The sequence below is a fragment of the Lampetra planeri genome, unplaced genomic scaffold, assembly GCF_965212315.1.
Source record: "Lampetra planeri unplaced genomic scaffold, kcLamPlan1.2.h2 scaffold_780, whole genome shotgun sequence".
Taxonomy (NCBI): Eukaryota; Metazoa; Chordata; class Hyperoartia; order Petromyzontiformes; family Petromyzontidae; genus Lampetra; species Lampetra planeri.
The window spans coordinates 13,053-38,660 of NW_027615602.1; the positions used below are offsets into that span (position 1 = coordinate 13,053).

Genomic DNA, 25,608 nt, shown 5'->3' on the forward strand with positions numbered 1-25,608 from the left:
GTCAGTAAAGAGATCCAGCAGCACTGAGCAGCTCAGTACAGATGTGTCTCTGTGTGCCTGGTCCTCATGGGCCCAGGAGGGATCGGAGAGTGCCAGGCTGTCTGTGTTTTTGCTGTGAGTACGCGAATCAGCGAACACACGTGTGTGTGTGTGTGTGTTTGTAGGCAGGAATCAATCTGAAGCAGATGCCAGCCCTGCCCAGATTCACACCACTGAGAGATGTGGCACAAAGACAGCACTGAGCCAGCCAGAGAAAGAGTGTTACTGTGTCTGAGAGTGTGCACACGTTCTTAATGCCCAACTAACGACAGTGGTGTATGAACGGTGGCCTTGTGCTAGAGGAACAAATGGCAAAGTGTTAGCTGCTGTGGAGAGGCAAACCCCTCCTCCTCCCTTCCCCGTCCCAACAGCCTCAATCTTCACGCTCTCTACCTTTCCATCATTTCCCCTTGGACCCCTCCCCCACTTCAAACCCCAGTCTTACCGCTATGTACTCAATCCTTGAACTTAATCCTCTGACTTTCCTACTTCCTTTCCCTCTTTCCCCATCTTCTACCCCATCACAGCCTCCATTTTAACCAGACCACATGTGCAGCGCAGTCTGACTGTGTGTCTCTGTGTGCGAGACAACGTCCCTGTGTCTATGACATTGAAACAAAAAAATGTGAAGAGAAATTTACAGAAATTGAAAGAAAATTAAATACATTTTATCTTTGACTTTGCATTAGAGGAACACACAGAAAGACAGTGAGATACAAAAAGTCTGAGCTCGAGCTTCAAAGATGACACATGCAGCTCCACACTGACATCAAATAAAGTCCAGTTCTAGCTTTCATCCTATGTGGAAGAATTTGGAGAACGCATTCAGAGTACCAGAGCATTAACATGCAATTAGATCACTTGTGTTAATGCTAACATAAATCTCTCTCACATACACACACCACACACACACACACAGGCCCACTCACTGAGCTCAGAGATGCTGCCCACACAGGTAGCCAGTAGCGACTGTTCCAGCGTCCTCAGCTCCAGCTGAGCATAGGCATCCTCTCTGCAGTCCACCGACGTCTGCTGGTTCTCTGTGTAGGGACTGAAAATGGGCCGGGCAGAGACAGAACACTCTACGCAGACAAAAACAGAGAGGAATGGATTTAGGATTCATATATTCATGTTTGGAAAAAATCAAACCACTGCTGAGCCATGAAAAGTCCAAAAAACATTGTCAGAGGTGTGTACATAGTGTATTTGTAAGCCGGGTAACACGAAATAAACACACAAAAACAACACGTCAGGAAAGTAAACACAGCACACACTGATATCAGGCCAGTACGAGGTAAAACAAATAGCACACCACACTTCACAAATACACACAAAGACGTGTTTAAAACTCAGATTTCCTGTAATGGTGGTGATGATGGGGGTTGATGTGAATACACGACGTGAGCAAATAAGGAAATATCTGGAAATAAAAGTTGGCATGAGGATCGTTAATCAACAGAGGGCGGGAGGGGTCAAAGACCACCAGGATCCACTGACCCCACCACCTCTTTGACCTTCTTTACACACAGATGACGGAAGAAACGAGTCACACTGCAGAGTATGAATGAAAGAAAACAAAACACTTTACGAATGATGAGTTTCAAAGACCCAACGGGACATATTGAAGGACTCACTGACAGCATTATCCGCAGTAGTAAAAAAGAACCATCATAATTGAGCATTTATTACGAAACTTTTTTCTCTAGTATAAATAAATATGTATTATTCTAAGACAGGAAGGACGAGACAAATCCACTGAAAGTACTACTAATCTACCATGTTTGTGATGGGTCAATCTTGGACTAGTGTGGTATTTCCTCCTCAGACAGTTTCCCTGGAGACGTGTTCACTAAAGCCTTCTCTCTCCAACTCAAAGGTTCATGTTCACAGAGGTTTTCCAGTGGTAAATTCAACAAAAATGAAATGCAATTAGGTTTGAACAGTATCTTACCTCCCTACACAGAATGCACAACACAAATTACAGTGTTTCATGTACCTCTAACATCCAACACAATTCCTGCCAAAGAGATAATATCTGCCTTATGTAACCACAGATGTCGTCCTCTATCTGTATTTGGCTGCAGTAGCCACCCTGCTATTGTTTTCCATTTGTAATAAATAAAAACTGTGATGTGCTGTTGGGCATTCTGCTCCATCTCTGACAACTTCATTACAGTTGCCTGTCCCAAAACAAGGAGCAATATGTGGTTACATAAAGCTACAGCGCAGCTAGTTGATCAGGCTCATCGTGGTTAGTGCCCACAAGTTCATCTTTATTTTGGCTTCTGAAACTGTGGTCTACCAAGCCAACGGAAACGAGTGGGAAGAGGAAAGGTGATCTGTGCAGGTTTGTGATTTATTTACAAAGCCAGCGATGTGTGTGTGTGTGTGTGTGTGTGAGGGGGGGGCTGTACTTTCCCATACTCCCTGCTCTTTCCTAAGCGATGGGCTTCCTTCCCTAAAATGACATTTGCATGTGCTTCGTGCAGTTGTGTCCTCAGTGGAACCCACAAATATGGTGTGGCCTTATCAGAAGGCTGAAGAAATCCATATCAGCAGTATTTGTACAAGCATCTGAATATGAACACGTGTGAAAATGTGGAGCCAATACGCCGTTATTCATGTTTGCCCTGAGTCATTTGTGTTTTTTGTGGAGCAGTGTAATTTGTCGTGTCCATCACCAGGCTTATGGCTTTGTTCCTTCCATGATGCAGACTTTATGACCAAAAGCTCTCCCAGCCAACACACACGCACACACACTCACCACAACACACATACACACACACACACACACACACACACACGACCACCAGAGCATTATCACATACACAGCTATCAGAAACCATCAGAAACCATCACAGCCTAATCTGCAACATGGCGTCACCTGTCCGTTGACACTAGGACACACAGCATTTATGTCTTTACTGCTCAGTCAGAGAGGGGGTGACAGTATCACATTAACTGGATGTAAGGCTGCATAACAGCTGCTCTATAAAGACTCAGAGGAATGTAATTGTGGTGCTACAAACGATGTACGACCTTCATGAACAAACACACACACACATACAGGGAGAGGGTCACTTCTGCTTTTAGCTGTGCTTTGTTTATGAAAACCGCATCAATAGAATTACAGATATTGGACAAGGACAGTTGTGCTGCCTCAGGACATCGTGTAAAAAAACTGTAACAGCTCTCCCTCCCTCCCTCCCTCCCTCTCGTACTTTCTAGGCACCATCTGACTTGTATAATATGTGCTGACCCCCCCGTTCCAGTACAATGGAAATGGCTGCCTCCAGCAGAGTGCTATTGCTACAAAGGACACGTCACACAAACAAAACTGTACACAACTTTAAACACATCCCCAACATACAGCCACTGTTGATTTTTTTTGTGCAGTTATAATCGGACTAGTTGACTGTCAAAATAGTCATTAGTTGTAGCTTCTAATGTGGAACATTAAAGTATTATTGGAATCATTTATTGTGTTAACATCCATCTCCATCTCATAATCTGTCTGTATACTACTGTACTTTACAGCCACCAGAGTAGCACTGCATGTCCTAAGAGCCCATTGATTACAGCTTTGTCAGGGAGATAAATGCCTGCAGAGGTGTTACAGACATTCAAGGAGATTATGTCCCATTAGTGTCAGGGTATGAGGGTGTGTGCTGGCAGGTGGTCGTCATTTTAACACACCATTGCCCACTGCAATACACAAATGTTCTAATGCTGTGTTCACCAAGAATGCCAAGTTGATGTTTCAAGTCTAGTTGGATTAGACACTAGTTAGATAGCAAACCAGTGATGATCAAGAGTTTATGTAAAAATCCTTCAAAACAATTACTACAGACATGTTGAGGTACTTTCAGTTCATTTGTCCATCCACACCCCTTTTAAAGTCAAGGCGAATACACACTCTGAGAGTTCCCAGAGTACCACCCCAGCAGCTTGTTCACCACTGAACCCCCAGTTTACGTCATCTGGACCTGATGTAGGTTCCTAATCCAACCAAACACTGTCCCCACATCCACCACTAATATCACAGAAATATCAGTGAAAGGAGAGGACAGCAATACGTGACACAGTGACTGGGTGAGGCGGGGGAAGATAAGTAGCACAAGGGATTGATTCTTTTCACAGTCATTATGGTTTCTTAGCTGAGGTTGACCCTGCAAATGTCATGTGGGAATCTCGGCTACAAATCATATTTAGAATATACCACAACGCCCGTGCAGTCCCCAGCCCATCAAACTACCCCCCACAACCATTACAACTCCCTCGGCCGAGCAATCACTCACAACACTGTCGAACAAACTGCGAGAAGAAACACAGGCGCTACTTCCTGCTTTGTTAAAAGTGGAGCTGAGCCAAGCCGTCACTTCTCATTAGGTGTTCTCATGAGTCATATCACTCCAACGACTAGAAGGACACTCTGGAGCACAAACATCTGCCAAGGTTCAAGTAAATGTCTGAGGAAAGGACTGAAGCAGCACATTTTTAATAGTTCAAGTCATCTTTGGCCATAACACGGTATTCACCTATAAACTGTTGCTGATGACACAGCTGACCAGTTCAGTCACAGAACGGAGTCAGGCTTATAAGTCCAATGAATATGAGATGCAATGTGTTATAAAAGTGGAAATGTTATTGGTGAACACTAGGTCTAGGTCTAGGTAGGTCTAGTGGTCTAGTGATGGAGGACCTCTACACTGATTCATCTTTCACATATAACATATGTCACATCGCACACGTGAGTTGATGATTAAATCAAATAGTGATTGATAGTTCTGAACAATAGAACACCAACCCCTTTAGAACGTAGGATCAGATTTGCATTCGATACACAACAAGCATGTGGTGACTCCGTTTTCAGACCTTGAAAAGTGCTGAGTGTGTTTGCGTGTCACCTGATTCTCTCACAGCTTCTGTTCCCACCACTCAGCTCTGATAAAAGTACATTCTTGAAATGTAATAAGTCTGCAAGCGCTAATTTGTTTTGACTACAGTCGAGAGTGTGTGAAAGACAGGAGGGTACGATGAGCAGACTCCTGCCTCGCCTCCTTTAACAGCTTCTTCATTCATTACAGGGTGGATGGATCAGAGAGTGAGGGGGCTTCAAAGCCGCGTCCCCTGTCCACAACGGGGCTGTGATTTCAGACAAGGAGCCTCTAGGCTTGTTCCTGAAACAACCGTTCAACGTTTGACAGGGCTGTTTTAGGGTGTGTATCACCCCCACGCTGCCTTTGGAGCGCACATACAACACATACTCTTGCTCTGTCAGTGAAGTCATCGGGCCAGATGTGATCCCTCGCTCACAGCACTGTTTTCCCATCAGTAAAGGCTTAAACACACCTGTTTTTCCACCCCCCCAACACACACACACACACACACACACACACACACATCTTCTCTCCAAGACACACAATAACCTTTTATTAGAGGCAAAGAATCAAACGTTTGTGTTTCCTATGGGTGCATATAACAGTGGGATTAGGTTTGAGTCAGTTACAGTTTGGTAAAAGGAACATTTCAGCACTCAGGGTTAAAAATATCTCTGTTTGCTGACTCTGGCTGACCCTCCTCATGATCCTTATCTAAACAGAATTCAAATGGGACAGAGGGGCTTTTAGGAAGTTGAAGTGGTCCGTTAGTATTTGGGCTAAAAATAATCACTCATTACACAAGGTGGCGTGTGTCTTTCAACTAAGTTGATCTATCGAAGGGCAGTTAGCGGAGAAAGAGAAGCATTCATAGCCTGAGTTGTCTAAGTTGTATGGTTTGGATCCAAAGGACTATTTCCTGAAACCTCCAAATTGAGGATTCAGACTAAAAAGCCAACAAAAGATCATTAATCTCACAATCTCGTAAGTGTACGAGGACACACACACACAAATGTCTGAGTGTGATATATCACTGTCGGGACGATCAGCAGTGACGTGGTCTGGTCGATGTTCCCTGACACCTCTGGTGAACCCTGGCTGCAAAGAGTCATGGGTCAGAGGTGGGCGCTCAGCTGGGGCTAAAAGAGGAAGTGACCATATCAGCTGCGTATAAGGAGGCTTCCCTACGCCACTGAGTCAGAACACCCACACACTTCACTGCTCACAGCAAGACGCTCGTTACCAGGTTCCGACATGAGGTGAATGTGAAGGAACGGCGAGTTCTCATGTGTCTAACGTCTGGCACCATTTTACATGGCATTCCATTGAGGAAAGGAGTAAAATTGAGAGTTTAAAGTTCTGAATAAAGATTCAAAAGTGTAACCTTTGAATGTCTCTCACCCTCTGGAGGCATTTATCTCCCTGACAGAAGCTCCCCCAGCCCACAGTGAGATTCATGAATTAGTCTGCTGTTAGAAGTCTGCCAGGAATCCTGTGGTGCAAAGCTGCAAGATTATATCTGAGTCTCCACACAGGGTACGCTGAATGTTCAAAAAGAAACCGTTGGGTGTGTTGGAGAAAATGTGGGGGCACGGTCACAAATACAGTTACACTGTTGGCTGACATCACATGAAGAGTATGTCACTGTGGCCACTAGGGGGCTCTTCATCAAAACATGAATGTGCATTATTACGCACGTATTATTTCAAAATTTTATTTGTGTTACATGTATCCATGTTGATTTAATTGAGTTAAAGTGCAACGAGTACTGATAGCTAACGTAGCATTAGCATGCTGTTTCTAGTTAGAACAGTTCAAACAGCTAATTATGTCTTATTCAGCCAAACTGATGAAACATCATTACAGAAACCTTTTGTTTTCACCGTAGTTTTTCAGTAGGTGTACCCAAAACTACGCCATGACACCGTCCCATTTTGTCATATTTCTTTTTACGTGTGTCCTTTTAATGCAGAGATATATTACATATCTGACAAACAAAATGGGGGGAAAGTTCAAAATACTCCCATGCTCAAACTCAGGTCAAATAAGTACTTCTAAGTGCATCTATAACAATTTAACTACTACCTAGCAAACCACACAAACACACACTAGGAGTGTAGCATTCAAGAGGCTTTGGTTTCCCACAGCCCTGAAAAAACAGCATAAGCTCCTCAGCACAACTAACCCTAATCCCAAACATGACTTCAGATTCCCCCCCCTTATCCTCTCCTCTCCTTTAGATTCTGTTTAATTTGCTGTGTCCCATGCTTCCCCACTCCCCCTCTCTCTCTCTCTAATCATGTTTTATACTTTACATTCCTGGCCTGTGGTGCCTGTGGGTATCTAGTCTCATTTGAATTGCCCGTTTCCATATGTGACACCACTTCACAACGTGCGCAGCAAAGGCACAACATAGCCCCATTCTTGGACAACATGATTTTAAAGGCTTCACTGGCTTGTGTTGAGTTCTGTGCCAAAAAATGTGCTGCATATGGAAGTCTGATTGGTTTTCTTTAATGATAGAGAATAACAGGTCCAAATACTTGTACCTCAAACCCACCCTCCCATAATAGACTTTTACAATTGAGATGATGTCAACACCCAAAACCCTGCCAGGAGGTAAAAAATACAAATAAAAACACCAGGGAAAGTCAGGAGAGTAAAAATCTAATGGTTTGGAGGACAATTGTCATTAGTTTCATTTTTATAGGTCAACAGCCCCATTAGCTCATAATGAGGGAGTGAAGAGAGGATCTATTGGCTGGGCATATCAGGGGTTGTGTGTTTTTACGTGGCTGTTTTGAACAGAAATGGTGGCTGTTGCCTCAAGAACAAGCTGCCCTCTATTCAGCTCAAAGACAAATAACTCTATTGGCTGCAGGCTGGGTAAAGCAGCACAAAGTGTGTGTGTTTGCATTAATTGCTTTCATTCTGTCGGTGTGATCAGCTCGTTTTTTCTCAGCGGGGAACAGAGAGTCAGTTTGGAGAGCAGACAACATGTTCATTGAGCGACGACCTGAACCTGAACCACACCGATCCTGGTCGGGAACAAACGTGCACACATCTTTGGAGGTGAAAGTGAGGTGTGGCCGAAAATACAAGGTGCTCACTCATTTCGAAGGAATAGAAGTGAAAATAAAAAGATCAGCAGACCAGTTCCTCACCATTACACCATTTATCAGTCTGCATCTTATGCAAGTAACATCTGTTTTCTCCATCATTTTCTTCCTGTGACGGCATTGATGGCACATAACTTGCAGACTCGTTTGATCTGTTCACATCTCATTCTGTTTAATTGACTTTGGGACTGTTAACTTGTTGTGGATATGTGGTATCCAAATTAAGTCTGGACACACGGCATTGCTTGGCATGCATCTGAAATGAAAAAAACATTAAGTGAAAATAAAGACACACTTAGTTGCACACGGTTCTGTACTGGTTACCTAAATCAAATCAAGCATCCACCCTTCTCATTCTCCCTCCTCCCTAATTAGTTTATTACACCTTAAATAATGTATTCACACATCAGCACAGACTAATTAACACATCAACACACACTCACAGCTTTTGTTCCAAACTTTCATGATCAGATTTGACTCCTTTTTGCTGCAGCAGTTCCACTGCGGTTCTCACAGTCCGACCAGCGGGTTCCACAGAGGGACTTAGAATTTGATGTTTCAAAGAACTGAATCCAAATTCCCCCTTGTAAATCTAAAGCAGCTTTGGACTGATTAACATTCCGAGTTGGGCAGAGGAGAGGAGAGAAATCATGACGCAGGACAGAGTGAGTCAAAGGGGTTCGGTGGATGGTTTATGATTAGGACTGGAGGTTCACTCACTCTCTCAGTCACTCCTCTTAAATTAAATCTGTATTTTCAGAGCAGAGCAGAAAAGGAGCCAGAGAGAGGAAAGTTAAAACAATTTCTAGGCATTCACACGGCTGTCTGTGTCAGCTGTGGCTGATGTTAACAACAGTGGAAGACGTTTTGCTTAGCCCTTATAGGTTGAATACTTTATGTAAAAACAACAATAACTCTGAATTAAGATGATGTTAGATAATAACGATGATTGAATTGTTTCAGTGTCATTTTACACAGCGGACAGTGACTGGGTCAGTACTGGTGTGGTGCTGGGGCCGGTTCCAGGAAACAGGTTTAGTGAACCCAGAGTTTGTTAATAACCCTGAAATGAAGAAAACTCTATTCTATTTCCACTTAAACTGACAGATATCATATCAATGGAATGGGCCCCAGGGGTCGGACTCTACGCAGTGGTTCACAACAGCTCCCCTCTGGTAAAGAGCATCGGTTGTAACACTGGCTTGGTGGAAGGGACAACTCACGGCGAGGAAAATCAACTGTCACTGGTGCAACATGCATGAAAATGATTTATGATATTATAAATCAATGGACCACCCAACCTCACATACATATTGTGGTATATATTTGCATTGCATTAAATAATGGTATGCATCAGGCACTGAGGCGTCAACGACTGCACAAATCATGTGACCTTGTGTCAGTCCTCTGGGTGACAGCAGGAGCCGGTTGTGGCTTTAAATATGATGTGTGTGACCTGGGTGTGTTGGGGACCTGCAGGGCGTGTTGGGGTGTCCCAGCTCTTTAGAGAGAGGCAGTAAACTTCCTCTCAGCAGACCGGTTTACTCATTCAGCTCCATGCATGACCCATCTGACACCCCAGGGGGTTTACAGCTCACCCCCGACCCTTAAACACACCGTGTACACACCCCTCGCACACACTGCACACAGAGGGTGTGTCATGTGTCAAAAGGAGCTTGCTAAAAAGGCATCCCCATCCTCCAAGGCAGCTATGTCACCCCCTGACCCTCCATGTTCACGCCCACAACGCGCCAAACACCATTCGTGCCACCTTCTTCAGTGCTAATAGGTGCCCATGTGGCGTCACTAAAGGTTATCAGACGCACTAAAAATGAGACAAAGCCTCATTGTGTCCACCTTGTCATCACACAGGCACACACAGCAACCAGTGGAGAAGTGAATGACAACACAAAGATGGCCACAAAACGACAGCTACATTTGAGTTGTTTTTTCTTTTTCTTCTTTAACCTGTTCAGACACCCAGAATGGAACACTGGGTGACCTACGTTTCACCTCTTTATCTGTAAAATCTCCCTATTCCATTTTAACAGACAATGTACCTTGAACTATTTGGATTTATTCATTTTGGTCCTTAGTTGATTACTGTTGTATCGATATGAACAATGGCCGACACGGTGTAGGCTGAAGCCATGGTTTATTATGCAGTAGACAAATGCTAATTTTCTTTGAAATTGGACAAACATGACAACGCATACTGTATAGAAAGCAGGCAAATCAAGGAGTGATTCTTGCACTCTCTTCCTATGAACAGCTCCTCAATGGAACACGGAAGTGAGTCCTTGTTTGTCTTAAACATTCAACAGCAGTAGTGAGGTCAACAATGTCATCTAGGACATTTAGTGTATCTGCGTCAAACTGCACTGAATTAGCACCTGTCCCACCTTCTTGATTTGATCTCACAGTTTCAAGCTGAGAGGGAGCCAACAGGCAACACAAAAGCCTACCAGCGAGGGGAAGGTCACGCAAAAGGACAGAGGAAGCAGCACGAGTCTCCTGTCTGACAGACACTTGGATTATATTTGCTTTGTCAATATGCAGTGACTGAGTGTGAGCTGTCCGCATCCAGCGTAAATCGCCTCTCGGGTGAGAGACTTGTCATTCAAATGACGACAACAGCCTCTCATCACAAGTCATCTTGACTCACCACCGCTGCAGCATTGTCCTTCAGTCGCAACGACGGCTGCAGTTCAACATGCACACAGCTCACACACCCAGTGTGATGATTCTTCTCTGCAGGGGGGCACGGTGCTCACACATTCCTCAGGCCAAACATGGCAGGAACACAAATAAAATGGTGGGAGGTGGACGTAGCGGTGTGTGTGCATATGTACACGGGGTGTGTTTGTTGCTGTGTGTTCCCAGCTGTTGCCTGTGCAGGTGCGAAATGCTTGACTCAGTGTGTGTCACTGAAATGCTTTATAAGGTCATCTCAACATCTCAACGGGCAGGTTTAATATCTGCGGCCTGTTTTAATGTGTCTGTCCATGTGTGTTTGTGCCTCTGTGTAGACGTGGAGCGTGTTTAGTGGATGTTTTGCCGGTCAGAAGAGGCTCCTGTTCCAGCCAGGGGTCTCAGCGGACCACCCACTGAATAACTCAGCAGCAGATGGAAAGAGACAGACAAGGATCACAGATGAAAAGAGATAATACCAAGAGAGACTGATACCTTCCGCCATCTCTTCCTTCCACACGTTTTCCCAAGTTTCTTCTAATGATAAAACCAGAGCACTGACAAGTACTCACAACGTGGAAGCCGAAGGCCATTTAGCTTTTTAGGAAAGCAGGATTTCATGGACTCTTTCTTCAGCACTGGAGAAGATCCAGTTAATTTACTTCAACTGCACAATGCTTTCCAAAGCCACAATGACTGAATAATAGCTGACAGATTTTTAGCCTCTCCTAAAACACAGAAATGCACACTGGCAGATGCACTTACAAATTTGAAACTGCCCACATTGTATATCACCAACACTGCCTTTCAGAGAAATGAATAAGACATTGCTTGGCAGGAGAGGACCGATAAATCATCCCAAACTACACACACCTACTGAAATAGCCCCAGTTTCATCTCAAACAAAATGTGAGAAAATGTAAACGTTCACAGATAGTTGAACATTAGGGCCACTCAGACTTGTGATATGTGCTGAGTGTCGGGCCCTAACCACTGTGGGTATTGTTAGTAAATCCTGACGAGTGAGAGGTGCTAGCCACATCCTGACCACACACACACACACACACTTAAACACACAAACCTTCCCAGAGAGACCAGACAGACCCTTTAAAAATGTGCTGTACGTGGGCGTGTGAGTTTTTAAGAGGAGTGATTGTGAGGTTCTGGCTCGCACACACTCACACAGCTCCTGTACAAACAGCAGACAGACTGACAAATCTGTTTACGCTCTTATTTTCCCACTGTCAGGCAGGGCGTGTGTGTGCAGCCCCCCCCCTCCTGCAGTCGTACCCCATCTGTCAAGGCAAAAAAAATATATGTCGGTGCTTAGTGCTTGAATGGTTTCATCGAACTTTTACAGTATTCCAAAGATGAACGGGAGGCCACGTTTTCCTGCTTGGGAAACCCTCTGACCACAAGACGAGGCTGACTGAACTGGGGGCTCATGGGATATTTCATTCAACTGCTTGTCAAGTGTTCAGAACACGCACACACACACATACTGTTTCTCTTCCCTGAGACAACTCCCATTCTCCAGTTTCACCATGTGAAAGTCCCAGCAGTGTTTGCAAAAACCACAGGGTGATAACTCCCTTAGGTTTCTGTGTGCAGAGATACACCAAGACAGAAGACATGGTGTCGCTTCCTGAATTACCTCACGACTGCCTTCTATTTAATATTGAATATGCTGTGTGTGTGTGTGTGTGTGTGTGTGTGTGTGCGTGTAATGATGCCTTCCCCAGCTGTCTTTTGAGCTACAGGTTCCCAAGAGGCTGCCTGCAGCAGTAGCGCCGAACCCTCGGCCAGAGGAGACCTGGCAGAGAAGACAAGAGATAATTGCTGAGACGGATGAAAGAAAGCAGCAGGAGCAAGAAGAAAAGAAAGAGTAAGATCTGCAAGAATGAAAATGGAGGGGACGCCCCTCTTTTCTTTGATATGATTTCCAGACTGTGGTGACACATAAACAAGCCTGCAGACAAGCAGGCACAAACACAGCACCCGACAGGAAGCCCGAACGTGTTCAGTGGAGAGCGGCGTACAGAAATGCCGCCGAGGCCAATACTTGAATAGTACTTGACCTCATTCTGGTAGGCAGCTAACGGCTGACCTCTCTAGCTAACAACACAAGTCAGTCAGAGGGTAATTACAGTCTGCAGAGGAGAAGCACACAAGAGCCAAGAGCCACAAGGCAGGTTCATCTTCTGCTCTGTACTTTTTACCTCTGCCCTGACTCTTTCCTGTCTGCCCCTGCCTTTCTTTTTCCTCCCTGCTCTTGATGAACACTTGATGAATGATAGCTGTCAGAATGAGAATTAATTAGCACACTAAAGCTGGATTTATGCTCCTGCGTTGAACAGACGCTGACCCCTGCTCACCCTGCTTTTACACTTCTGCGTCTGTCTGTCAGCGTATCTCTGTGTTGAATCTTGTTTTTCTTTTTTTCTTCTTCATGTTTTTTCCCAGTTATCTGTGTTTACTTCAAGAGATAGCAACTGAAAGTAAGCAGGTCGTCTTAGTGCAATAACTCCAACAAGATTAGCAGGATATTCCACTCATTTTTCTGTTAAGAAATCACATTTTGTATTTTATTTCTGAAGAGGTGCTCATCATGCTACATCGTACACCACACTGTACCTACCAACATCTACCAACAAGAACGTTGGCATAACTGTACCACACAAACAGCTGCTGAAATCAGGCTCTATAGCTTCCCTCCCCTCTGTCAGCCATTCACATACAACACACACACACACACACACACATCTGTGTTTTGCTCTATCACACACAAAGTACTCTGTTATTGCTTTCCTCGTGTTCCCCTCTGCAGGAGATGATGATGGCATTTCAAGATTGGACAGTGAATTGAAGAATGAATAACAGGAGGGGTTCCTGTCGGGTCAGCACTGCAGGGACCTCCACTTGTCTCTCTCAGCGTGGGGGTGGAGATGATAGTCAACCATGTGGACATTGTGGATGTCAGAATTCCTCTTTCCTCGCTGTCAAACAGAGCCGATATCACACTGACGTCCTCATGAAGTTTAGAAACATTAGTTGTCACACCTGCATCCTGAGAAAACACACCGACTGCTGATAGCGCAATGATAGCGAACATTCCTTTGCATCTTTGTCTTTCGATTCTCTTCTTATCAGTCTGTGTCCCTGTCTCGTATGCGAGTGTGTGTGGATTCCACTGCACACGTTCTGTTCTGTGTGTATTATCTGTGTCTGTTCCGACACCAGGATAGAACGACAATGTTATCAGTGTCCCAGAGATGCTTGAGGACATCACGCTGTGTTTTCACATGTGGGCTTATATGTGCTCCTTTGTTCCGCTGAGATCAGCTCGCCGTGCTGTGGACCCTCTGTCTGCAGACTCGCATATCAAAACAAAAGGCTTTCTGCTGAAAAGGATAACAAACTCCCTCCAACAGTGCTGAAATGTTGATATGAAACTGATGAATACAAGCTGGGCACGCTCCACAGTTTGGCTGAGGCTCAGCTGACCAACTGGGTGGGTGTTACAGTATTTACGACTTGCTGACCTCCGGGCTGACTCTTTCCACACCCAACTTATACTCACGCACACACACATCTGTCCCCTTCAACCCCTTCAGCCCCATCACACACACACCCCCTTAGCACCTGACTAGACTGCTGAAAGGCTCCTTCTGTGGAACACTTAACAGGAAGTCCCCTAAACACTGGACAAAGTATGTTACTGTTGTTAGATCGCTGGTTTAATGGCAAAAAGCCTTGATGAACTCTCAAACACTGTGACGCCCCTTTCTCCTGCCTTATTAGAGTGGAGGCTTTGCTGTTTCATACATTATGTATTTAACTAGTGGCCAGCCTCCTCAGAGTTCATTTACAAGACGTTTTATAAGGCCAGTGCACGTTTGTACAGTTTGTGCAGTTGATGCCGTGTCATTAGTGCTACTTAATCCTCAATGAACCTTGGATTAGTCACACATGTTTCTTGGGGGCATGCTGGTGAAGCGAATATGTCATTCAGACAGGGTTAATGATCCCACTGAGTTTAAGGAACCAGGTGTGATGAGCTGAAAACATGATTTTAAAGTGTCTGTAGAATGGGAAGAGGAAGCATTGAGGGGCTCCGTCCAGCTTCTTACTGACCTTTCAGTCGTCACTCCTTTAAAGCGCCGAGTCATTCGGGGTACAAACTGACACAATGCACTATGCAGAAAATATCAGTGAGTGGTCAAGAATAAAAATAGACACAGCATCCTCTGACGACTTTGTTTGACTGCAGACGACAAGATAAATACTGTCTCTCAGGACACGGTCAAACAAGGCATCCTTTCATCATTGTCAAATTCCAGGAGATGAAACTTCTGTCTTCTCTCGTCACCCTTCTTCTGCTCAATGGGCAGATTATCTCAGTGGCTGATCGGGGACTTGGATGCCATCTCTGTAACAGAATACATTATGTCCAGGAGTGTCTGCAGCCCTGAAGAGACACACAGCTGGTCTGAATGCATAGGCCCACACATCCTTAAGCGGGTATACAGATATAACCCAAAGTGGTAGGAACGTAGTCCATGACACGTCTTGTGTCTGTGTCAGAGCTATGGTAACAACTTCTCACTACAAAGCACTGGCAGATAAACTCGACACAAAGTCATCACCCAGACTGAAACCCAAACTCTTCAGTACGTTCAAAGGAAACACATAGGCTCGGTGATTATGTGTAATAAGGAGCCTCTTGAGTCTACAGCGGAAACGTGGGCCAACCTAATGACGACTGTTTCTGTTGGTGTCTCCAAAACATGATGTAAATCCATGAGCCTATTTATAAATCTGTGTTTGGTAAGGAAATACAACTCCATCTCCATCATAAAAGTTGGGCTGACAAAGTTCCATGAGAGTACATGTGGTGGATGTGTGGTCTAGAGCTTATCAACAGGAAGGGACTACCACCAAGGGTTTCATGTCTCAACAGTGTTTCCCCATGCCCACATGTGCTGCCCATATGGTCCTGATCTAAACACGCTCCTTCCCTCCTCCAACCACAGGAGAATTCCAAGGAGCCAAACTGTACATGGTTTTGGTCTAAATACGTTGGATGCATGGCTGTGGCACTTTTAATCACCACGTGTCGATCTAGTTGACCTTGACCCAACAGGTGAGGCTTTTCAAGGGATGGCAATGGTTTGCAGGACTGCAGGAAGGAGATGTTTTTGGAAAAATGAGCAACTGAAAGAGCAAGTTGAAAGAGGGCAGACAAAGATTTGAAGTTAAGATTGTAATCAATGTGTGTAATCAACAACTAAAAACCCTGATAGAAGACTCAAACAAGACTAGTTTGACGCAGTTTGAAGCAGTTTGACTATCTGCATAACTTTGGGAAGAACAGGTCTGTGATGTGGGCATCATGATTCCGACAAGCCTCGGCATTTCATGTGTTGTTGGTTGCGGACAGAGCTGCACGTACACAAACAAATACATCTCCTGTGTGGACAGAGAAAGCCAAGAGGACTTTCTCTGTCCACAACTGGGTGGTGAGAAGACCACTCACTGATAGGGGGACGAACTGCATTTGTTTTGATCACTAGAACATCAAGTTTCATGGTTGGCAAACTGGATAATCTGGTTTAAGAAAAGCAGCAGCACAACTGGACGGGGTGTGGAAGTGACTGACCAGTGATACTGTGTTTGATACTGTGCTCCCAAAGACGATGTCAAAAAACAGACTTGAAATACAACTACTCTGGAAATCCAGAACCACATCGAGAAAGACGTAGGTTCTGGCAACGAGTGACAGACCCAACTCAAGGGATGGCACCAACGGGGGCATATGAAAATACCCCTGCATGTGATTGATGGCACAACGACCAATCAGAGCAACCACTAAGGTGACATTGTCAGAGAAATGAGAATTTGCTAGTCGTACATCTGGGTTTCCAGTCTAAAATATAACTGCATAAAACATGAATATATTTGTCTTTATTATAGGTGTTACAACAGTGTATACCTTCTGTTGCTTGGCTTAGATGTAGAATGCCTTCATTGCACGAAATACAGCAGAACGTATCTAATGTGACAGAGGCACAGAAACACACACACACCCATTGATGTCCCTTTCCAAAGCCCAGATAGCATCAATGTCAGGAGAGATATGGGAGAGATGGCACGACTGCAAAGCAAAATCACCCATAAACATTAAAGGCCGTAGTGGCCTACTTTTTCACGACACACAACATACCTCTCAACACACACGCACATCCCGTGCACGGGCACACACACTCACACCTCACTTTGTCAGTCATGATGGGCTCTTTGCCTCGCAAACTCAGCAACAATATCATGAAAGTAGCTTCAGCTTTTCCGTCCTGCTTGTTGTTCTATATTCGTGTCCTCCTCTTCTCTGTCTCTATCCTATGACGTCTCGTGGAAAATTGGAAAGCTACTTAGGTTGCGCAAAAACTCTTATTGCTGAACCTGCAGCAGATTTGTGAGTCTGATTCTTCTCAGTAAGAAACGGGTATTTGAAAGAGGTAAAGTAAAGATACAGGAGTGGTGTTGTGTTTCACAGAGTATCTGTGAACACTATTTGCTAACTCCACCCTCTGTCAACACTCAGGTGTAGAGGACGTGCTGCTTTTCCAATATTCCAAAATTCAATTTGAATTGACATCCAGTGATTAAAAGATGGAATGTAAGAGAATTACATACATCACTGTAGCACTTTTTTCTTGTAATTGAGATCTCAGATAAAATGTTCTTTTATTAGCCAATAACATTATTTACTAGTAAATATAAATATATCTTTTGTATTCTTCTGTATTCATCTTGTTCTTTGTATATTTTAACTTATTTTAATGTTAATGTTTTTTTTTAATATTTTATCTTTTCTATCTATTTCAACCTTTCCACCCTTATTGTGTTTTCATTTCATTCATTGTTTCATTGAACTTGTGTATAACAACATTTACAGGTATTGTGATTTTGATGTCAAGACATCTCTGACAAATTGATGTGATGATACCACACAAGTGACCGGGGTGTGTGTGTGTGTGTGTATTACTATATATTAATGTGCTTTAAAGAAGAAATATGGCTGCAGTCATGTGCTCAACAGTGTGTCTTCAGAGAAGTGTGTTTGCTTTTCCAGCAAAATATATGTGAGCTTTGCCACTCAGCCACAGTACACTGCTGCTCTGACTCTGCTGGACAAAGAGGTCACTGACTGCATCACAAAAGCTTCCTCTTTTAGCCCGTTTACAAAAACAACTATTTAGACATGAAAGGAAAAGGAAAAACATCTCTTCCCTAGCTTGGTGAACAAACATCCAAAAGGAGCCATGTCCTTCTTTTAGAGCAGGCTGGAAGTGATCACAGCCTTTTCTTTGGCAGTTTGCATACAGAGGAGCAATACAGTGCACACACACACACACACACACACACACACACTTCCTCAGCTGCAGCAGTTTGGTTATGGCTAACCTGACTACATAGATCCCAATCAGAGAGAATATGAGGAATTACAGCTTAATCTCCCCCCTCCTATGTCTGCACCCAGCCAAGTCAGTATGGCTTCATCTGATTTCACCAGCGAGGGGTTATTACATCCAATCCCTTGCCAAAACAAATCTGTTTCCATTTAAACGCCACACTATCCGATCCTCCCCTCCATCCATTCACGCTCTCTCTCTTTCTGCTCACTTCCAGCTTGTCAGATCAGCTAATCTGCTTGCGTGTGATTAAATATTACAACCATATCATCCACAAACCAGTTCTGAATCAGCAGAAGTAGATAGCTTCAGATTTATTTGAGCGCACATGCAGAGAAGCTGATACTTGCCAGCTAATGCCTCTTAGCAATTAGACTGTGATGATTGGCATTGATTTCTCAAGGATACAGAGTGGTTGAAATGGGGTTTTATGGTTAAACAGCTGGCACTTTGTTTAATTTGTGAACTGCATAAATGTTTCAAAGCAAGGTGGAACTGATGTGCATCACCACAGAAAAGTGGTACACACGTCCTCTTATGTGCAAACCATAATCTGAAACACTTGATGAAGCCGTCACTGTGAATAATAACTGGGTGGGTGTTTGAATAGGCCGTAACAAAATGCTGTCTGCTTTTCATTAAGTCACTCATAAGGTTGTGGACAATTACGTGTTTCAGTTACTGAGCATTTTTGAACCACTTGGTGCTAGTTCCTTTTTAGATTTATGGAAAGGTCAGAGAGGTTTGACCTCTCTGACAGCATGTCAGGCCATGGGAGAAAACTCACAAGCTGCAGGGGCCATCTATGTGACAGGCCTTGATGTACCTTATCCTTATCCCGTTCTCTACCTTTTCATTCTGCCTGGGTAGTCATGCCTGATGAACTTTAGCCACAGACAGACCCGCTATTTATTATCTTGCCATCCTTTGGCTTTTGTTGCTATGGCCACTGATAAAAGTCAAATAAGGGCTAAGAAGCAAGACAAGGTTGATCCCAAGAAGCTTGAGCATGGATTGGCCTTTACCTGACAGCAACAAAGGCAATTTGTCAAGAGCTTCATGGAGATTTTCAGTACCAAAGCATGAAATCTGTTCACACCCACAGCCAGCGAGTGCAGCTGATCACACAAAATGTGTCATCTGGGAGTAAAAAGTAAATAAATACATAGAAAACACTAGCACAAGGATGCACGTGTCTCTGATTTATGTGTCCAACGGGGAAATGATTTTGAAGTAAAATACTCACTAAAACGCTCAGGCTGTGAATTGAAGCAAGTATCTGCGTCTGTATGTGGTAAAAGATGCAACATGGAGGGCTAAGACTGACACATGGAAGAAATTGACCGCATGGTGAATCCATCCAAAATCCCTGCAAACATGGAAACACATTCTCCTCAGCCGGCAAACCTTTCTGTGAAGAAACACCTGCCCACACTACTAGGACTGGCACTCAACTTTCAGTAATAACCTTTGACCTCTGGATTATTTCCAGGGTCAAATTCCCATCTTGTGCGTTATTATGACCAATCCAGACTCAGACACAGGTGCATGTGGCAGCGTGGACGTCAGACCAGACTTCAAACCGTGATGGTCAAGTCAAATGCAACACAATGCCCCGTGTGAGCTTCCAGCCAGTCTTCAGAGTCCCTCATTAGGGACCCCAGCTGCAACCCCAATCCCACGTGCAGAACACATTCCCTCAACGATCATAGCCAGGACTCTGCGGTAAAGCATGTGACATGTCTTCTGCACACTTTCCAATCCAAACAAGCCGAGGAAGCTCAATACCCATCTGAACTCTCTTGTCCTCTCTGGATGGATAAAATCTCAGCTCAGCTCATTGCCAGCCAAGAATCAACTGAAAAAAGGTTTGCTGTCACTATTTTTCCTGTGTCTCTATTTGTGTCAGCTCCCATTTTTCTGCATGTCATCTTGCTCCTATCACAGCTTTACTGTAAACAGTGAAGAATCATGACTCATACTGCTAAAATGTCATGGGAGGAGCATGGCCCGGGATCAAAACAATCACTGAAGTCTTGAAGAAGAAAGAGCAGCGAGTAAAGACGGAAACGCAACAAAAGAATATCACTTCAAAAGATTATTCCTCTTTTGACTGTCCATCATTTCTGAATTTAAATGACCTGCATTTCGGGACGTTTCAAAATCCAGGTCATTGGTATATTTATAGCAAAACAAATCATTCAGTGCTGTCATATCTGTGAAAGCAGTACCAGTGGTCTTCCCAGAATAGTCGAAAAGCCACACAAGTATGTACATGTGCCCACAGATGAGCACAGTGAAATGTGTGTGTGTGTGTGTGTGTGTGTGTGTGTGTGTGTGTGTGTGTGTGTGTGTGCCATCACTCTAACAGATCAGTGTTTTTCCAGCTGAGCCCAGACTAGAAAAAGCAAGTGCAACCGATGATGACATAGACCATAGGTGACGTTGTGTGTGTCTGTAGCCTGGGGGGGGGTACACCTCACACTCTCTCAAACACAAACAAAGGATTAACGCTTTACAGTCCAGTAAAGCTGAACTATACACTGACCGATCGATCCCCCAATTCACATGAACAAATATTCACACCAATGCCCAGCCAACTTTTGATAGATGTCCAATGTACAAGCATCACAGGACGGACACAAGTCTATCTCACCAGAATGTCCTGATATGTTTCCCAACTGTTTTTGATCCTGCTCCAGATCTGCGGAGCAGGGAGTGTATTTTCAGAGTGCTGGTTTCCCCATCTGTGTGACCACAGTGCTGGGCTGCTCTCCCTGCATCATTCTGCCCACTGTTCCCACGCCTCTTTCTGGGCTAAATCCATATTTAGGGAAGTACTGTGCAGCAATTCACAAAACCTGCTCCCTTTCACCCCAAACCCATTACTCACCGCATTGCTTTACTACCTTCAAACATCTGGGGCAGACCAACCGAGTCAGAGTTCATTAGCTCAGGTAAATTCCGCATACAGTGAGTGTTCTTTCAGCTCCACCCCGCTTTGCGTACGGTACAGTAACACAAGACAGTTTCCTGCCTGTTGACAGTTGGTTGGTTGGTGGCAGTGTGTCATGGTGTGTGGCAAAATGCGGTTGCCAATCGCATCACTTGTTCTTAACCATGGCGGGCAAACGGTCAGGAACTTGTTTTATGGCCACATGTTGGCTCAAAACAAGATGTGGATTTGGGAAACTGTTCCAATGTCCATCAGTTTTACAAAAAAGTCGCACTCATTCTCACTGCCTTCAAGGATGGCGTCACTGTAAATGATACAGATCTCTGGTTTGAAATATAATCACCACATCTGTAAAGAATAAGGACTTTATTTACCTGGGCAGGTCGCCGAAGCAAAGACTATGTATGGGAAATGCTGCATCCCCATAAAACCACAATCTTCCACTTTTGCCATATATTAGGAAATGAGAGCTGACAGCCTCGCTCCAAAGTCCAAATTTGCATTGCAAACTATCAAATTACAACCACAAGAAATTACTTAAGAAAGAAATCCACATAAAACCATTTGTCAGAACAATGCAACAAAAAGTACAAGCACAACAATGGGACCGTCGATTGGAAACTATTCAGGGTTTAACAGATATATGTGCCAGTGCTAACAAGTTACTTCACATTAGTATAGCTGCTAATCTGCACTTTAGAGGGACCAATAGTGCTATCAGAGCAAATTATACCTGGAAGAGCTCAGGCTATTTCCTTGTGCAGAGGAATGAATGAGGAAAGGATGTCACTGTTTAGTGTACAGTGAGTTCATTCAGTTCTGTTTGAACACAGACAAAGCAGACTAAACAGGGTCAGGGTCTACACGTGCCTTTGTGTATGGGAATTTATGCATGAGTAATGAATAAGATCCTGGCACATCACAACCCAGTTGCTCTAATGCACTCCCTTCAGACCAGAAGAAATAAACAGTTTAAGATGAAGTGGATGTGGATTTGAACGCAATGGCAAAAGAAAGGAGAGAGCCAAGAGCGAGAGTGAGCCGGAGCGGGCAGAAGGGAAGGAGGGAGTTTTCAGAATTGTTATTGGAGCCGTAGAAGTCACTGCAGTCTTAAAGAGTTCCAGATGTGAACCAGCCCCTGAGAAAGAGTCAGAGAGATGGAGACGAACCAAGAGAAAGGGAGGAGTATTTATCTGAATGTGGCTTCCAAGTGATCAGTCATCCACCTTTCAATTCTGAGAGTGGAGGGCAGAAGTAGTTCTCCGCTTTAATACATACTGAGACTGGGGACTTCATTGGCAGGGGGGAGTGTATGTGTGTGTATGTGTGTTGGGGGGGGGGGGTGGGGGGGGGGTGGTGAGGAGGGGTGTCAGGTGGTAGAGGGGCACATGTGCTTGCACAACCCACTCATGGGCCTATAAAAAGCTGGGGTGGTCAGAATAATGGTCTGTTGTTATTACACACACACACACACACACACACAGACACACACACACAGAGACACACTGGACCCTTCAATCGAGACCAATCCATGGGCCAATCCAAACCCATCTAAAAGACATCTGGTTATACACGGGACGAAAGCTGCTCTATTTGCAATGAAACCGTCCAAACATGTGACAAAAGTCCAGCTTTGTATTAATTACTTGCAGCCGTTGCTGATGCAGACAACCAAAAGTGCACTGTCTGCACAATAAGTTGAGCGCTATAGGGGAGTGCTTGCATACGTATGTAAGTGCTGTAAGTGCCAATTGATCTCAGACCTTTAGAAAGTTGCCAGTGCGAGAGCACACTGCACAAAATGTGTATGACAGAAGAACATTTTCATTTTGATCAATACAGTTTTCTAATTGGTGCTCCCAGCCCGTGTACTTGGATGCGAGTGCTCATTTGCCCAGCTTCCCCAGCATTTGTTTTCACTCGCTCCGCATTAGCCGAAAGCTACACAATCACACAACAAAGGGCCATTGTGGTGCAGTTAGAAAACTCTGCCCCAGAGAGCTGGTTGTGGGCCACAAACAAAGGCTGGTTACATTGTCCCAACACGAGCTCATGAGTCGACTGAACACTGGGCTGGAATGAACACAGCCATGGAATGAGAGTCCACTGGGGTGTGACAGAGAGAGGGCTTTGACTGAGGAGATCTGAGGAAACCAACGGGCCGACGGCAGGATGCACAGCTGGAGGAGAGAGATGGGAGATAGGTGGAGATGGAAGTGGGTGAATGAAATTGTACAGCAGGAGGAGGAGGGTGAGGAAATGACAGATGGGGGTGGGGGGGGGCAGCTAACACAGCCATGGGATGGGAGGTGATGTCTGTGTAAACTGTGTCAACAGAGACCCTCCCGTGCCCCCAAATGATTGCACCTACTCAATCTAACAGCAGCAGGTTCAAGTAAAGTTGTTGAAATCAAATTTGAGTCAACGGAAACCTCGGCAGTCATTTCTCACGGTACACACTTGGTCAGAGAGAAAATGCTCTCTTTGTTTCACTCAGATGCCCCTGAGCTGTTAGTTTCCTATTCTGACAAATCAAATTAGCAGTGAATCCATCAAATGCCGAGGCACAAAGAGCTGCTATTGTATCCACCAGTAGGCCACATTTCATCTTTTCCACACAAGTGGAAAGTTAGTGAGTGGAAAGTGGCCAGCACCAACTCTGCAAAAGTTTGAGGTGGATGTCGCTTACAACCATCACACAGCAAAGCAAACTGAATTTGCATCATTTCACAGACACACCAGCAACTCTGATGGAACTTTCATTGCACTGGGAAATGGGTTTCGGGTGGGTTTACCATTGGCGTTCTTCCCGCAGATCAGGTGCTCATAGTGCTGCAGGACTCCCCAGAGCTCCGAGTCATTGTTCACCACCCCCTCCAGGTTCTCGGCGCTCACCGGGGCGCAGGCTGACCCCGAATCCGGCCCCGGATGACTCCTTTCGGCCATCAGCACCCGGGCTCCGATCTCCTCCACCAGAGCTTCCATGCACGCAGTCATGCAGATCGCAGCGTATTCGTGGATGCGCACGGAGATGCGAGTGTCCACCATCCAGCGGAAGAACCGTCCCACGGAGAAGGAGAGGCCGCAGCGGGCGGACTTGCCCTTCCTCAGCAGCTCCCCGGCGCTCATACTGTACATGGAGATCGCCTTGACCGTGGCAGAGACGCAGTGGTCGGCCAGAGCCCAGCTGAGCACCAGCCGCATGGCGCTCTGCACCTCGAAGCGTGTGCAGCGGCAGTGCATGACGCTCAGCCGCTGAGCCTCCCGGGAGATGCGGATCAGAGCCCGGCGGAGGAGCGCGGACAGCCGCCTGACCGCCTCCGCGGAGAACACAGGTGCGGGTCCCGCCTTGGCGCCCCCGCTCTCGGCCACTTTTCGCAGGATGCGGGCCACCTCCTCTTCACTCCAGGGGAACTCCTCCAGGTCGGGCAGGCGGGGGCACTTGGAGAAGATGTCCTCCGGGTCTTCAGGTAGGACGGTATTGACCGTGTCCCAGCTGTTGTTCCTGCTGTTCATGGAGCCGGAGTAGTACCACCAGTTCCCCCGGTGGGGGGCCGTCATGAAGGCCTGGGAGTTGGACTTGGAGGAGGACAGGCTGAGGGATTTGCAGGAGTCTCCGGCCCCGTAACCCGAGTCCAGGGTCAGGTCCTCCAGCGTTTTCATGTGGACACTGCTGACACCAGCCATCGTTGTGGAACTGCTCCGACAGAAGAGGAGACGAACTCTTTCCGGCGGTTCACCTGGAAGTCAAGTCACCGTCGAAACTCCCCGCCGAGCCGGACGAACTGGTTTACACCGCCCGGCGCTCGTCGGACATGCTGCTGACAAGAGTTCGGTGCAGTCCGGTGAAACAGCCCGTCCGAGTCAAAGACCTTCACCGTAACTTAGTTGTGAACTGAAATAGGTTTGTCGCTTTTAAATGACAGTCAATAATGAAGTTTCGCCTCAGCGGCAGGCAAGGGGGGTGAACTTTCCTCCAGGAGCCACCGTCTTTAAGAAAAAACGACTAAAGTGTCTCCGGCTCTTCTGTCGCAGCAGCCAGTAACCCCCCCCGCGGTGAGTCGGTCCTGTCAGACAGCAGCCCGACGTCGGCTCTTCTCTCTGGGTGACTGACTGCTGGTCTCCGGCGCTATGCCGGAGAGACTCTACAGATGTGCCGGGGGAGGGACCGGCGCTGATCGATAACACAGGAACCAATCAAAACGCGTCAGATGTGTTGCAACAGCCAATCAGAGCCCTCCCCCAGTTCCAATGGGAGAAAAGTTGAACTGTTGGGGTTTGCCTCATGTCAGTATTTCCTTCGAATTAAAAGAAAAACCAACAAAACATTCACATCAATTTTTGTAGTTATGTCCACAGTTTATGTCTTTTTTTACCACAAAGACCAGAAGTATTGTCTTTAGTTTGTCATTCAGGGGGTGTCCCAGAGCTACACAGAAATGTTCAATCAG

At 45.4% G+C, this 25,608-nt stretch overlaps 1 protein-coding gene across 1 annotated transcript in view; it reads right to left on the reverse strand.

The window, feature by feature from the left end:
- Positions 1–24,844, reverse strand: part of LOC144741932 (ankyrin repeat and BTB/POZ domain-containing protein 2-like) — a 36,088-nt gene extending 11,244 nt beyond the window's left edge. Inside the window, 4 exon segments of the mRNA XM_078624426.1 lie at positions 969–1,068; positions 19,100–19,106; positions 22,561–22,599; positions 23,952–24,844. Of these exon segments, the coding sequence (XP_078480552.1) occupies positions 969–1,068; positions 19,100–19,106; positions 22,561–22,599; positions 23,952–24,844 (1,039 nt within the window).
- Positions 24,845–25,608: the final 764 nt, after the last annotated feature.